This window comes from Vanellus vanellus (genome assembly GCF_965231255.1).
Source record: "Vanellus vanellus genome assembly, chromosome: 14".
In the NCBI taxonomy this organism is placed as follows: domain Eukaryota; kingdom Metazoa; phylum Chordata; class Aves; order Charadriiformes; family Charadriidae; genus Vanellus; species Vanellus vanellus.
The window spans coordinates 4,034,170-4,048,958 of record NC_138919.1 but is presented as its reverse complement, the minus strand read 5'-3'; the positions used below and the strand labels follow the sequence as shown (position 1 = coordinate 4,048,958).

The 14,789-nt window shown below is 37.6% G+C and overlaps 1 protein-coding gene across 2 annotated transcripts in view; it reads right to left on the bottom strand.

Annotated features, from left to right (window-relative positions):
* RBFOX1 (RNA binding fox-1 homolog 1) overlaps nucleotides 1-14,789 on the bottom strand; it is a gene marked incomplete at both ends in the record, with an annotated part of 1,320,957 nt that overhangs the window by 1,150,801 nt on the left and 155,367 nt on the right. For both annotated transcript variants that reach the window (XM_082490611.1, XM_082490609.1), the window contains one exon: nucleotides 11,318-11,377. In XM_082490611.1, the coding sequence (XP_082346737.1) occupies nucleotides 11,318-11,377 (60 nt within the window). The remainder of the gene's footprint in view (nucleotides 1-11,317; nucleotides 11,378-14,789) is intronic.

The window sequence follows — 14,789 nt, the reverse complement described above, 5'->3', positions numbered from 1 at the left end:
ACTAGACCTTTTCATTGATACAAAAATACTATTCCTGTATCTGAACATTAGTGAAGAGAAAAAAATGAAGTTTTCCTATGTATCAGTGGCTTGAGTGGACAGAATCCTGAGATGTAAACACACCTGAGACTAGACCGTTATTTAATGGTTTGGGCATGAAGAATACTTCTGCTCTGTGTAATCTACTATCCCAAACTAAAGAGTTACAGGCAGTCTGTGGGTGTACAGAAATCGGAACCATGGGTTTGTAGGACTCTGTAAAGCGCAAGGAAACGAAGACTTTATCCTCTAAATTTCTCTAGTTTATTACAGATTACCAGGAACCACAAAACTCGGCAATCACAGCTACTTTTTGCTATTACCAGTCACTTCACTGTGAGCCATGACAGTTCCTCGAATAACTTGGATCAAAACTTTGAGAAGGTCCATAACAATTAGTGCAATATTTTCACAAAACAAAAGAACAATGGCTGCACTTGCGCAGAGCACAGTTGCATAGCTGCAATGAATTCATTTTTCTGCTATGGTCTTTTCCCCGTGGCATATAAAGGCGGCCTGATTTGTATACGGCATTAAAAGGCCACTGGGTACATCCTAGCATTTCAGATATCCAAACACGCCTGACATCCACATACGTTTTTAGTCACAGATTATAGGAGAGATATATGTGACAACGGTTCTGTCCCAGTTCTTTCAACTGAATAAATGTACTCTCAACTGAGAAAAAGAGCTGTGTCAGTTCAAGGCCAAAGGAATTCACAAAGACATATTTAGGACTCAGGAAAAAAGATAAAAAGACTCCTAAAATCAACATTAATAGCAAGCACACAACAATCTTGAAATATTTTTAAGGTATTAGGGACATAACACCCAAAGGCTACAAATGCATCTTTGATGAATACTTCATATAAATTAACTTCTGCTGTTGGGGTCATTCACTGAAATTGCACACAAAAGGGTGATTTCACACACAAACACACAGGTAGGTAAACAAAACTGTGGTTTCTACTCTTCATAATATATGTAAATATTTACTCCCAATGTTTAAGACACACTGAAGGTAGACACAGTGAAATTTCACCCTCTCTAGGAAGATATCATCATCAGTACAGCTGGACTGAGCTTCCGTCCTTGATGTTGGACTGTAACATACAGAAGTCCTGTAGCTCTGCAGAGAGCATTTAAAAGACTTCTCTTAAAAAGCAGCTAGAGAGGCAGCATTAGAAATTTTCTGTGCCTACAGAAATTCTGTGATTTAAGTGCTACATTGTTGTATTGTGAATACTTCTGTCATCTGTCACTGGGTGAAGATTCACAGAGCAACCTCTCAAAGTTAAAATATCTTGCCAAGCTGCAACCCCCCCAACCCCACCGCAGCTCTGCAGCTGTTTAACAGCCTGGGCTGGGAATGGGGATCAGGATGCTGCCTGTTAGCTGCTCTAACAAGAGGAAAAGCAAAAATAGACTTGCCTAAACTCTGATATTACGAAAAATAATCTCATCATATTGTTATCTGGCATGTTCTTTTCTGTCCATAATTTTATTTTATACATATAAAAATTCAATCAAATTAAAAAAACATACTCCAAAAGACATAGATGGCAAACAGGTCATCTGACCTTCTGCCTTTAAATACAATGGTCTAAACAGTGCGTTTCTGCGGGGAGTTTGATTTGAAACAGCAGAACCTTTTCAGCCAGAAAAACAGAATAGTTATTGAAAATTGAAAGTGTTTGCTTTTTTGGTTGTACCTTTCAAGACTGTCTTGAAGAAACACTGACTCTTCCCCCCCAGTTAGGATAAATAACTATTATATTATGATAACTATTATAATTTTATTGGTAAATGAAAAGACTTTTAATTTAAAAATCTCAGTTCTGCTTTCTGTATGGAAAAAAAATGAAAACAATATAATTTGACTGAAAGAGGAATAACTTGTTTTACTACCTTCAAAAGATAATTTGACTTTAATTAACTTTTACACCTGCACTCAACCAATGAGCCGAGGGGTAAGATTAGCCAGTATATGATGCTGACAGGGGTTCAATTCAATATTTATTATTTATCCCAAAATTCTGTATGAATTAATTAATTTAATGAGCAAACAGGCATTATGAATATTAGAACAGATTTTCAACACCACTGATATTTGCATCACTGGAGGTAACAGAGATGATCTTTAATTTTGAGGCAATAGGTTGTCATTCCCCTTCCCTCTCCCCCTCCCCAGTATTTCTCTTCTACACCGATGCTTATCTCAAAACTTTCCTCTCACCAATTCAGACCTAAAACACTGCTCACTTTGCAGGTTGGACTCAACGTAAGCTGTTTTATCAAGACACGTTAATTCTCTCCGTGGGTAATTCTGCTTCTGGTATTCAATCTCATTTCACTGGTGCACAACACCTTTTTTTGGAAATCCTTTGTTAATCGTTGTTTTACTGGTTGGTTTTTTAAGTATTAATTTTTATTTTAGATCTCGGGCTAATTGTAGGCAGTGAGTTTTCCAGCAATATTAGATTCAAACTTTGTATTTTAAGCTGTCTCAGAGATACTGGAAAAGAACTTCACCATTCATTGCTGCTATTAGGGTGTTTGTGGATCAGATTTCAGGCTCTTAAATCCTAGTTTCTTGCATTGATTCCAGTGACTCACATTTTGTTGCTACACTCTTGAAGTGTTTTACTAATGGAGATTGAACAACAAACACCCACACCCTGGCACATCCATTTCAGGCCTCACAGTTTTACTTTTCTCTTTACTGGTACTTCTGCACATTTGTTTACCATATCTCAGATGGTTGAGGCCTCGATAACATCATTATAGAAATATTTAATCAAACCCACAGTTTACTCTGACAATATTTGGCATTAGTAACAGCTATAAACTCACTATAAACATTAAACTGGCAAGCTTACTCGAGTGAGACTTTTTCAGTGGCTTTTAAATAATCAAAAATCATGTAGCACAAAACAGATATTTGGATACATACTGTAATTCTGAATTACTGTACCATGACTTTTGTATACAAATGTATACAACTAAGAAGAATCAGCAGACTTCTTCCATTGTTATACATAACTTTAAAATAAAGCAGTAGCAACATGGATAACTTGTACATCCCCCAAGTGGGCAGAAGCCCCATTCAATTAACTGATCAGAAGACAGAATTAAAGATACTGCAGGTGCCAAGACGATGGGCGGGTTCAAATACTGTTTCGAGAAAAATCTTAGGGAAATGTTTACTACAGGTTATTAAAGGCAAAAATGGAGACTTCCTTAATAAGCCATTATATCCAAGTCATGACTTGGAGAAATTTAGGAACATATTAAAGATTATGGTACCTCTCTTGTTCTTATAGGTTTATAATTACTGTTACTGGCCACACTAGAATAAAATATCATGCAGAATAGTCTCACCAAATATAACCATTGTCATGCTCTTAACAACACTTTCTGTCTTATTTAGGCAGGAGATTACTGGTAGTTTTCTTAGGATGCAAATTGGGAAACACTGATGAGCAACATGCAGAATTTACAATTGCTTCAATTATTCTCATAAACCCTTCCTTTCTGAAAATGTCAATACTACAAGATTGCTTTTGGAAGCTTATTTCTTTCTGTCTTCTTTTTAATACTGTTCTGCATCAAATGGATATTTAGCTATTTCCTCAGAAGCAAATCTCTCTCAACATATACACTTCCTTCATAGCTCCCATGCAACTACATGAACAATCAAGGGAAGAGAGGGTCAATATTTTTTTTAAAAGAAATCAAAACCAAGCATCTTCCCTTACAAATAATAAAATTAACACAGTCTATTTTCAGCCCATTTGGTCTTTAATCTAAATACAGTAAGACTGCCAGAATCTCCATATAGGATAATTGCAAATTAAATTGGTTTTGGTTTTGCACATAATTTGTATTTGTCATAAATTCATTTCCATGCAAAAAACATATTGTATGTGTCTATTCAAAGAGGTACACCACAAATCCTTATTCTGGGTCTGATAGCTGACTTACTGCTAAAATGCTAGCCTGTTATGGAACGCTTTCATCTTCCTCAAATGGACTGTTCACATGCTTCAGGTGAAGAATATCTTTGAGTTATCTACAATATAAGGACATTTATAAAATCACTTCTTCAGTTATCTCACCTTTTGTAAACAGACACTCTCTGAGAAGTGTAGTTACTATAAGAACATTCTGCTTTCTTTTAATTAAAGAAGATGGTGATACAAACAGCTTCACAGAGCGGTAGAAGATTTGTTCTGGACTTTGTTGACTTCAACTCTAAGATGTCAAAATTGTGCCCTGTAAAATTCCATAGCAGTTGACACTGATAAAGACATGCCAATTTTCCTCACACACTCATGCTAATATGGTGGAGAGGACAGTGTTCGCTGCACGCTGTCAGGTAATCCACTATAAAGATTACTTCTGGAACAAAATGAAACTGTACCCGGCATGATTTTTCCCAGGATGCAGTAAGACAGCACTCTTCCAAACCAGATTGGGCTCTTTCTAGGGAAACCAGAAATCTGTTACCAGCAAAAGACATGTACCATTCAACAGAGCGTATTACTTAAAGAGCAGATATCTAATTTCAATCTCTGTCAAATTGGTGTTTTCCCAGTAAAAGAAAATAACTGTTCTGACAAACAATAAAACACAGTCCTTCTATGTACCTTATATTTCTAAGCAGCAACTGAGTAACAAAAAAATAATCTTCTTTTCTTCCAATAAGGAACAGAAAAAATATGCAAATACTTTAATCTGTTTTTCAAATGAAAAAATATGTTCTATATTCAAAATAGCTTTTCTTCTACCATTATTATATATATATATCATACTATATATTTATATATATTAATATATATCATTATTATATCTATATCATTTTATATATATGTCATTTTACATATATATATAATATACTAAGATGATTAAGGGCTTGGAGCATCTGGCTTATGAGGAAAGGCTGAGAGAGCTGGGACTCTTTAGCCTGGAGAAGAGAAGGCTGAGGGGAGACCTTATCATGGCGTACAAGTATCTAAAGGGTGGGCTGAAGGAGGATGGAGCCAGGCTCTTTTCAATGGTTCCCAGTGACAGGACGAGGGGCAATGGGCACAAGTTAGAACATAGGAAGTTCCGTTCAAATACACGGAAAAACTTCTTTACAGTGAGGGTGACAGAGCACTGGCACAGGCTGCCCAGGGAGGTTGTGGAGTCCCCTTCCCTGGAGATTTTCAAGACCCGCCTGGATGCAGTCCTGAGTAATGTGCTCTGGGCAATCCTGCTTTGGCAGGGGAGTTGGGCTGGGTGATCTCTAGAGGTCCCTTCCAACTCTGAAACTCCGCGATTCCGTGATTCTCTGCCAGGTAAGAGTAGAGCTGCAGAAACACTACTTCACCAAATTCACCAAGAAACACATTTATGCTTACCAGAGAGACTAGGTGATGTGGAAAAGGCAATGGCGTAGTGACAGTATTTACTTTTGCAAAGGAAAACCAGAGGTAAGTATAGGAAGCAAAGGAATTGACCACCAGTGTCCCACATTTAATATAGCAGAAGTTGAATCTAGCATAAAACATTTTTCTACAAAAACAGCTTCTGGGTAATACAACGATGGTGGAATTTCTGCTCTGAAATACAATCTTTGAGTCCTCAAAAAGAGAAGAAAACATTTCTATAAACACGGATTGTGAACTACAGTTTCCTACAAATTGTCACTAGATGGCATCTTGTCATCGCACTTTAAAATCTCAGAGTCCATCACCACCGTCATTCCGCTCTGACAGAACATGCTAAACAGAAAGTGTCCCGATGAGATCTCAGTTTACTATAATTCCCAAAATCCTGGGCTTACCATTACACAATATGTAATATCCTACTGGAAGTCACCTCAAAAATGGCAGAAAATTAATATGCATAAGTTGGGTCTTACTACACATTGCAATGCATATATTAAAGTGATGGCAATATTATTAAGGGGAGTTAAAAGGGGCCTTTGTGGGGCAGGCTGGTTCGGTTGGTTTGGGTTTGGTCTGATTTGTATTTCTCATCCATAGGTATTCTCAAAGGTTTTTATTGCTGCCTTTCAGAAGCATGTTTTCTGGTTTGGTTTTGTTTAAAAAATTCTGGGGGTTTCTAGTTTACAAACATTGTTAATATGAACAGAATGCAAAAGACTACCAAAGAAAATATTAACTGAACTATAAATACTTTTAATATCCATGATGCACTGATTTACGTGCCTCTAAGATAATGATAAAAATCAAAGTGAACAGTATGCAATTCTGGTAAAATGGCTAAATAGAATTTGTTTGATGGGCAGCTATACAATAGTTACAGTCTTGCTCGTGCAAATATTTACGTAAATCAATTTTATTCATTTGTTTTCCAGTAGCACATTTTTGCAACTAGTGGCTGAAAACCAAGAAAAAGAAAAAGATTCAAAGGAAAAGCTGGGCAAAATTATCACATTCCCTTTAGTTCCACTTGAATTATATAAGCAGATATTTACAGAACCGCTGTATGAAGTGCATATTTATACCCTATTTATTACAGTCTCTTGCATTCCATCTGTAGGAGCACACTCCACCCTACAAGCAATTCAGTACTGCTAGCAGTGAAAAACATCAACTTCTATACAGCTTCTATACAACTTTCATGCAGACACGGCCTTTTTTCCTGCTTTTCCTTAACCTCTGTTTGCTTATTCGTAGATTGCAAGTATGCTTAAACTCCCTCCTGAAAAGCTGTTAAATTCCAGCATGTAGAACTACCAAAAAATGAATATTACAAACAGCAGCAGAGGAATTTGTTTTTCTCTTTTAAAAGGAATTGCAGAATAAGCAGAAGAACCTTGTTTCGGTTCATGTAGCCCATAGAGTGGCTTCCTTAATCTCCCAAGTGGAAGAGGTGTGTGACCAACCTTGATTGAGAGCCTTCAAACATCATTTTGGCTTACCTTTCACAAGTAAGAAAGCAAAGAAAAACTTTACATAGATAGTCTATTCACAAGTGTCGTCCTCATTGGATATGTCTTCCCCCTATGTATTGAGCTACTGTCCAACCCCAGCTTTTCTTTCCACACCAGACCCATGAATGTTCAGAAATCTTCTATCAAACTTTACCTGCATTTCAGCAGCTCTCTCAATTCACATGCTTGTTAGCATTTGAATTTCCAGCTATTGGAAATGGCTTATTCTTATTTACACTGACTTTTAACTCCTTGGCTAAAGCAGAGAAGCAGAAATGCTGATAGTGAAAGGAAGGAAGGTTGCTAAGAGAGCAAGGCATTGCTTAGTATCATCTCTACTGCCAGCCAAGATGACGCCAAGCTTTATTTTAATACAATGAAAAATCAAACCATCAACCTCTGTCAACTTACCCTAAAGATCTGCTTTTCTATGAATAATAAAATAGCTACAGCTTTGTAGATATCCACATCATTACCACTCTAGGCAAGGCTAACTCCTGATAATAAAAATTCAGCAAGGTTTGCACCCACTCTAATAACGCACAAGTCATAACCTGATGGAAGAGGAAAAGGATATCGATATATTATAGGGGTACAAATGTTGAGAATCTAAGAATGACTGGTTTTTTTTTCATTTCATTTATCATTAAATAACATTTATAGTTTTAGGTTTTCCCTCTATACAACCTGTAATAGTAACACTATCTCATCGTCTAACTTATGTTGGAATATTTTCAAGGAGACTATTCCCATTTGACAAGGACCTCACCTCCAGCCACTGGGCCAACTCGTCTGATGAGATTTTAAAAATCCACAGTCATGTGCAATAATAACAAGCAATAACACTGTACACAAATGAAGATGTAAGAAATAAAAGTCAAGGTTCCTTAACAGCTTCTGACTTTTCCTGTCTGCTGTGGATTAACATACCAGCATATTTCCCGTGCCTGGACACTCAAAAGCAGCCAGGCATTGTGAGGTAAAACTTGACGAAATCTTCCCACATTAGGCATCTCAGGTAAAATTTTGACCTCATTCTGAATTCAGTTCATATACAGTGAAACTCATAAAATACTCACAAATCCATGACAGAGCTGTAAAGAATTTTCCAGGAATTCTATAGATTAGGTTCAGAATTTAAAAAAAAAGAAATTACCAGGATTTTCCCCGGTTTGTTTCTTTTAATCCTCTTAAATTAGATCAGTTCTACAGTAGCATATGAGATATTGGCATGTTTCTCTCTTGCACAGAAGACTCCCCTCCCACCCAACATATTATCCAAATGCACTGGAATGATGCTTAGGGAGGAGTGGCTTTTTCTTTCAATTCTATTCTTGTCTCTGGCAGTGACCGGTTTATTTATTTATTTAAAATGCTGGTGCCAGGATACATTCAATTCAATGGAAATCTCAAATTTAAAGAAATCCACTTTTTTTGCAAGCCATTATTTCCAGCTAATAGATACCTCTCCCGAAGCAGCAGAAGAGAGAAGGTAATTTCTGGTAGCTAGCACATTTCTATTCAGATCACAGGCAGCAATTCTTGCAGCAATTTTATTTCTCAGCAAAAATCATTATTGTCCCTACTGAATTACCCTGAAGAGTCCTATTTTACTCCCAGTACCTTTTCTCAACATCTCTTGATTAAAAAGAGTACATGATATTTGTTATCAAATATCAATATATAGACAAGAATTTGAGAAACTGAGACTGAGGAAAAGGCAAAGCCATTTTAGAAAACTTAAACCTTTAAATAAGGAGGAATGAGATTTTAAGGTAGCCTAGGAGAGAAGTATGAAACCGCAGATAGAAGAGTACAGCGCTTTGAGGCAGCTGTAAGAAAAGGGACAAAATTAGCAGAATTCTAGCCCAAGTACAGCCCTCCAGATCCTGGCAGCTAGCAACTTCCTAAAGCTTCCCAATAGCCATTTCTTCAGTTAGATTTTCTTAGCTCTACAGGTATAACTGATTGCCTGATGAGATTTCAGAACAAAAGAAAGATTTTAAAAGGCGCAGTCACTCAGCTTAATGAAAACATCTTGAATTATTTAACAAACAATCTATTAAGCAGCTATACCTATCAAGAAACATGAAGTTTGATAGATCTGATTCAGCACTGGGTTACCGCCGTAGCTTTACATCCCTGTAACTCCAGCCATTTCAATAAAGGCTCAGTTATATAACACAGAAGTAAATTTAGTTTCAGCTGCATTAGACTTTCATATAGGATCTGTCACTAAGAGCAGGAAAAGCAGCCAACAATTCTTAAAAAAACCTAACACTGGAAATAAGCCTTTCAGGCTCTGGAACTGGGCCATTATTCAATAATTCATTATCAGATCCATTTGAATTCTTATCTGTCAACTCTCCTTTTATTACCAGATTGTTCTATAAGCAATGATCTGGCAACACATTTGAAAAATCTATGTATTCCTTCTCATCCATCACAACAAACAATTTTCCAAGCAACAACAGAGACAGTGTAATTTCAAGAGAAATAAGCTCAACTCTAAACTCATTTTTTATGCCATGGTTGTGTGGCATCAGAAATATCATGGAAAACATGAAATCCTTTTCTCTTCCCATCACAACCCTCTTCAGCAGATCAAAATACACTGCTGAACTCGCTTTTATAACTCTTTCCCTCACCCAAAAACAAGCGAAAAAGCAATAATTAAAAGTCTATAATTTACTGAAGCTTTTTTTTTTATAAAGGGAAGAGGGAGCTTTTCAATATCAAGTGACAGGTATTTATAAAACCTTGTTCTGCACTTGTAGCAGAGCATTTTCTATTTTAGAAAATACATTCAGCCAGGAATCTGCCACATCATTCTTCAAAACATTCATTTTTAACCAATACAAATCTAATTTCAATGCAAATGTAAGAACCACAAACCCCAAATTTCTTAACATAAGCCTTCACCTCTCACAACATTATTTTACAAGTTAACTTCTGACAAACTAACAGAAAGGCTGCAACTTTTCAGTAGCAATTCCAGCTTTTGAAAGCCGTTCTAGTGGGAAGGAAGTGCCAGTGTCAGTGCAGAAAGAATTACTGATAGAAGATATTCTTCCAAAACTTAGTACATGAGGTAAAAAAAAGGGTCCTTTCAAATCATCATCATATAAATTACGTCTTTTGTATATATTTTGATATTTCAAGATATTTTTATATTTACTTTAATGTGACTAAGCAGTTTCGGAAGGCAGTGATTTCAAACTGAAAGACTGTTCATTTGGAAAGCGTCCAACCGCCTCCCTCCTTTCAAGGAACGTTTAATGTTTAAGGTTGATGTTTAAAATTGCATTAATCATGCCTGCAAACAGGAAAAGAGGGTTTGCCAAATACTTGAGGTATTGTTTATTTCCTTATTCTGACATAAATCCACATTTCTACAACCTCAAGTCTGAGGGGATACAATTTAGATAATCAGAAGAAAAAAATAACTACAAAACACCAAACCCCCAAGTGTACATAGAGTGAAGTAATGTCAATTACTTCATGCAACCACAGGCATTTGAAAAAGCCCTATGGCATGATATTGGTGTTTTAGAAAGACAAAAAAAGATTAAAGGGACTTGACTGCAACAAATGATGAACTTAGGGACATCAAATGGAATTGAATATTATCAGCACCTTTGAAAAATCAGGCCTGTAACACCTTAGCATCAACTTATTTTATGGTACACTTATTTCCTGCAAAGTGATAATATTATATGGAAAATGAAGAAGGACAGGTGCAGGATAGGACAAAGACAGACTAGATTATTTCTGTCCTTTAAGGCAATATAAGGTAGGTCCTCTTGTTCCAGTCCTGCTCAGTTTTCAAGCAACCAGTGGCATCACTCTAATGAACATTTTGGTCTCACACACCACTGAACTTGTCCAAGCTTTGTTTTCTTTTTCTGTATCTACCCTCAGCTGGGGACATCCTTACAATAGGGGATCGCAGTGGGGCTTGCAGTTGTACCCCACCCTACAATTTACTCAAATGCTGTACTCCTCTGCATAGCAGTGAGACTCAACCTGAAGCCAGGTCTGTGCGTTGATATGATCCAGGTAGTAGCACACAAGACAGATTCACTGGGCTGTTAATGAACCTACACTGCAGTGACACTAATCAGTTTTATTCAGTTTGGTAAGACAGATCTTTGCTAGACTACATATTCAAGTATTAAAGAGCATTTAAGCAAATTCAAGTACAGCCACTTCAAAAGCAGCACAGTGTCACAGGTGAGAATTGGTTCCAGTGATTGATGACTGAAGCAATTTAAAAGAAGATCTAAAGTCAGTTACAGAATCTAATCTATTCAGCAAAATGCTTCTACTTACTGGACCTTGAGGACAGGTCTTGGCCCTAGAAACCACAGTCATAACATCAGATTTATAGTCCTGAAAAGAGAGAGAATGGGGAAAAAAAATCAGATTAAAACAGAATAGTTTAAACTTTACATAACAAGAATGAAGTTCAACATTGAGCACCACTGTAATTAGGACCAGAGGAGCCACTAGTAAAACATTTGATGACAGAGATGCTCATTGCCATTCATCTTATGCATTAGAACTTCTTTATTAAATTACACACTTTTTGGGTTTACAGTAATGATCCCTAAGAAGGCTAGTATTCTTATCCCTATTTTAGAAGGGTGTGGGTGGGAAGGACAGGATGACAATACAGCCACTGCCTTTCAGAAACTCAGGCAAGAAGTCCACTAGACTCCCTGAACTAGGTCTGCACAGCCTCACCATAGAAGTTTGAATGACAGTTTCTCAGACGCCCAAAATTCTCTTGGCATCTTATGAAAAATTACTCATTCCATATTCATGACCCTGGTTCATTTGCCTTCTTGGCAACAGCAATATAATATTTGTTGCAAACCACTTGCGGCATAGGCTGCTCAGGCAGGCAGGCTCATGACTATGCTGGCTCATCATCCTCGCAGACAGGTCTATGCTTCGGTCCACCCTAAAGCAATGTAAAACTCCTAGTTTTCTATCCCTCCGGAAGCTTCTCCTGCATTTAAACCAGCATTCCACAAGTGGGGACGCAAAGCAGTTCGGGGCTTGGGCACATCTTCTGATGGCTTTGCAGTTGCAGCTGAAGAGACCAGAATGAGGGAGGGAAAAGAAGAATACTACCGCAGTACAGATAGTGTGAGAATAAGCCGACTACAGTGCTGTGAATACAATATAGAAACAAAGGCTTAGAGAGGATTTTCAGTGGATGATAGAAGTACCGCGGTATCTAAATACAGACACAATAAATACAAGTGCAAGACTCAAGTCAGTAATTAAAACAGAACTTTTTTTGAAAGGATATGTTAGAAAATAGTTGGCATGTTAAATTTTTGTCTTTTCCCCAATGAATACAGCCATTACATTCATATTTATATTTTGTAAAAGGTCTCCCAGGACTAGCCTCCTGCTGCGCTGCCTTTCCTGTCAATAAGATCTGATTTGCATGTGGAAGTGAAGCTATGCAGCTCCTCCTAATGTTTGGGAATGACAGTCTGAGAAGCTGAAATTGAAGCGTGTCTGGCAAAGACAGCAGAGTAACAGCTGTGAACTTCTCTTAATTATTATTTTCAAGTATGCCTCCAGGTATTAAGCTTCTAGATCTTTTATTTGTAGATGTGCTATCATCCAGTAGATAGAATATATTTCAGGGAGTTGATAGTAATTCTCTGGTACTTCACTGTGTGACCTTTCAGCATTTCACTCCTCTGCATCCCAGTTTACCCATTAATATATGGAGGGCCATACCACTCTCCCCTAAAAAGAAGCTTAATGGCTGTAAACTGTCTCAAAAGACAGTCGTTGCAGAAACACAGCAGCTTGAAACATATTACATTGGCCACTGACACATGAAAGAATTTATGAGCTACAAAAATTAACACCTGTAGTGGTATCAAAAACATTCTCATTATTTTTAACCTTTCCTCCATGTGTTCCAAGTCAAGTCACAAAAAGGCCTTCTTAGGCAGTGAGCATCCACTTAGTGTACTAGTTTCTTAAAAGTATGAAGAGGAATATCAGCTGCTCTCTGTTCAACTTAGCCATTGTATACACTGACTTCTTCATAGGAAATGCCAAGAAACAGACTTTTCAAGAGATATGTAGATGCCAAACTACCATAAAAATCGGCCAACAGACGTATTCCTACAGTCCAATTGCATTTGTTTTCCACAAAGGAAAGCAGTCACTTTTGACCACAGTGAGAAGCTGCAAGCTCTCCCAGATTGACATCAAACAAAACCACCAACCTAATCATCTGTTCTGTTTTCTAGCCTCTGCATAATTTAATAGTGCTTCCACATCTTTACTCACTGCTGTATCACTGATAATGCTGTGCGTTTTTTACCTTTTCCAGTTTTCTTCATGTTTACTCTTTTCACTCTCCTGCCTTCATCTTTTCCTGCACCTTAGCTACTCTATCTTATTGCCACCACCCACGGTTCAGCCGCCCCATACCCTTTTTACTATTTCAGCTTTATTACGCACATCATACAAACAGAATATACACAGAGATACAGTAGAGTATATGTTCAACTATTTGCATTCAATGCCCATTACCTTTCCGCTCTGTCTTCTAATTAGCGTGCTCGCTCTTGTTGTGCGGCTATCATGCAGTAGGCTGCATGGCTGACCCCAGAGCATAGTTTCACAGTGCTTGCACAGGGCACTGTAAGAATGCGAAGCCCCCCGCTAACCGTTGTGCAGGGGTGTTGCTCTTGGGAAACTCTAGGAGAGGCAGACTGCCAGACATACAAAGATTTCATTCTACACAACTCTCTCTTTACCAGAAGGCAATACATTGAGTTCCAAACAAATATGCCGTTTTAAACAGGTATTTTTCAAATATACTTCCCACGCACAGCTTATTTCCAAGCATTGCACAGCTCTGTGAACCAGGTACAAATTAATCAACAGCTTTGGACCAATGTTGCATATGGGACATCTACTTGGAAAGCTTGCGATTGTGCTCTGTATTACTAACATGCTTGTCACCTGTGGCAATCCAGGGCATATTGAGCCAGAAAGTAAAAGCAAAATTAGCAAAACTCCTCAGGCAAAGGTTATTTTTAGGGGGATAGAGAATTTCAACAATAGTCCAAACTAATCTAAGTCTGTTAGCAGGAGCCTGAGGCCCGAAGCTTGGCCTGGACGGACTGCTGTCTGCGAAACCCCAATCTCCTCCTCTTGTATTACAAAGATTAGAATAATCGTTCATTCACTACAGCTGCAGTAATAGCATTCAGATGCAGCTTTCTGGTAGACAAAAGAGATTAATTCCCTACTCCCCGCCCCAGGATTATCATAATGATTTTCATATATGAGACATTTTCCTATAAAGTATTTCTGTATTTAAAACAAACAAAAAATGTTTTGTGGAGTTGCATTCACGCTCATTTTCAGGTAATGTCATAATACTATCTCATATACATTCAGGTTTTGCAAAGTATTATGCCACTGACAAATCATTTAACTATGCACTTGTCTTGGAGTCTACAGGCAATGGAAATAACATCACTCCAGCACTGCAGCATTCATGGCAGCACAACGAAAAACTCTTTATAAGAACTATACTTCATGTTCCTATCAGTGCCTCCCTCCAGGTAATTTCTTTTAGGTCTTCTGTCTCCGTGAACATTTGTATTTAGAGATGATTTCTGCTTGGTACTCAAAGGTGAAACTGCAACAACCATTTACGGGCTATTATCAAGGTCTACTCTGTTATACAGGGCAGCTGTGCTGTCTCCACATCAGGCTTTCCAGAAGTTTCTTATGATTTCCTCTTCTATCC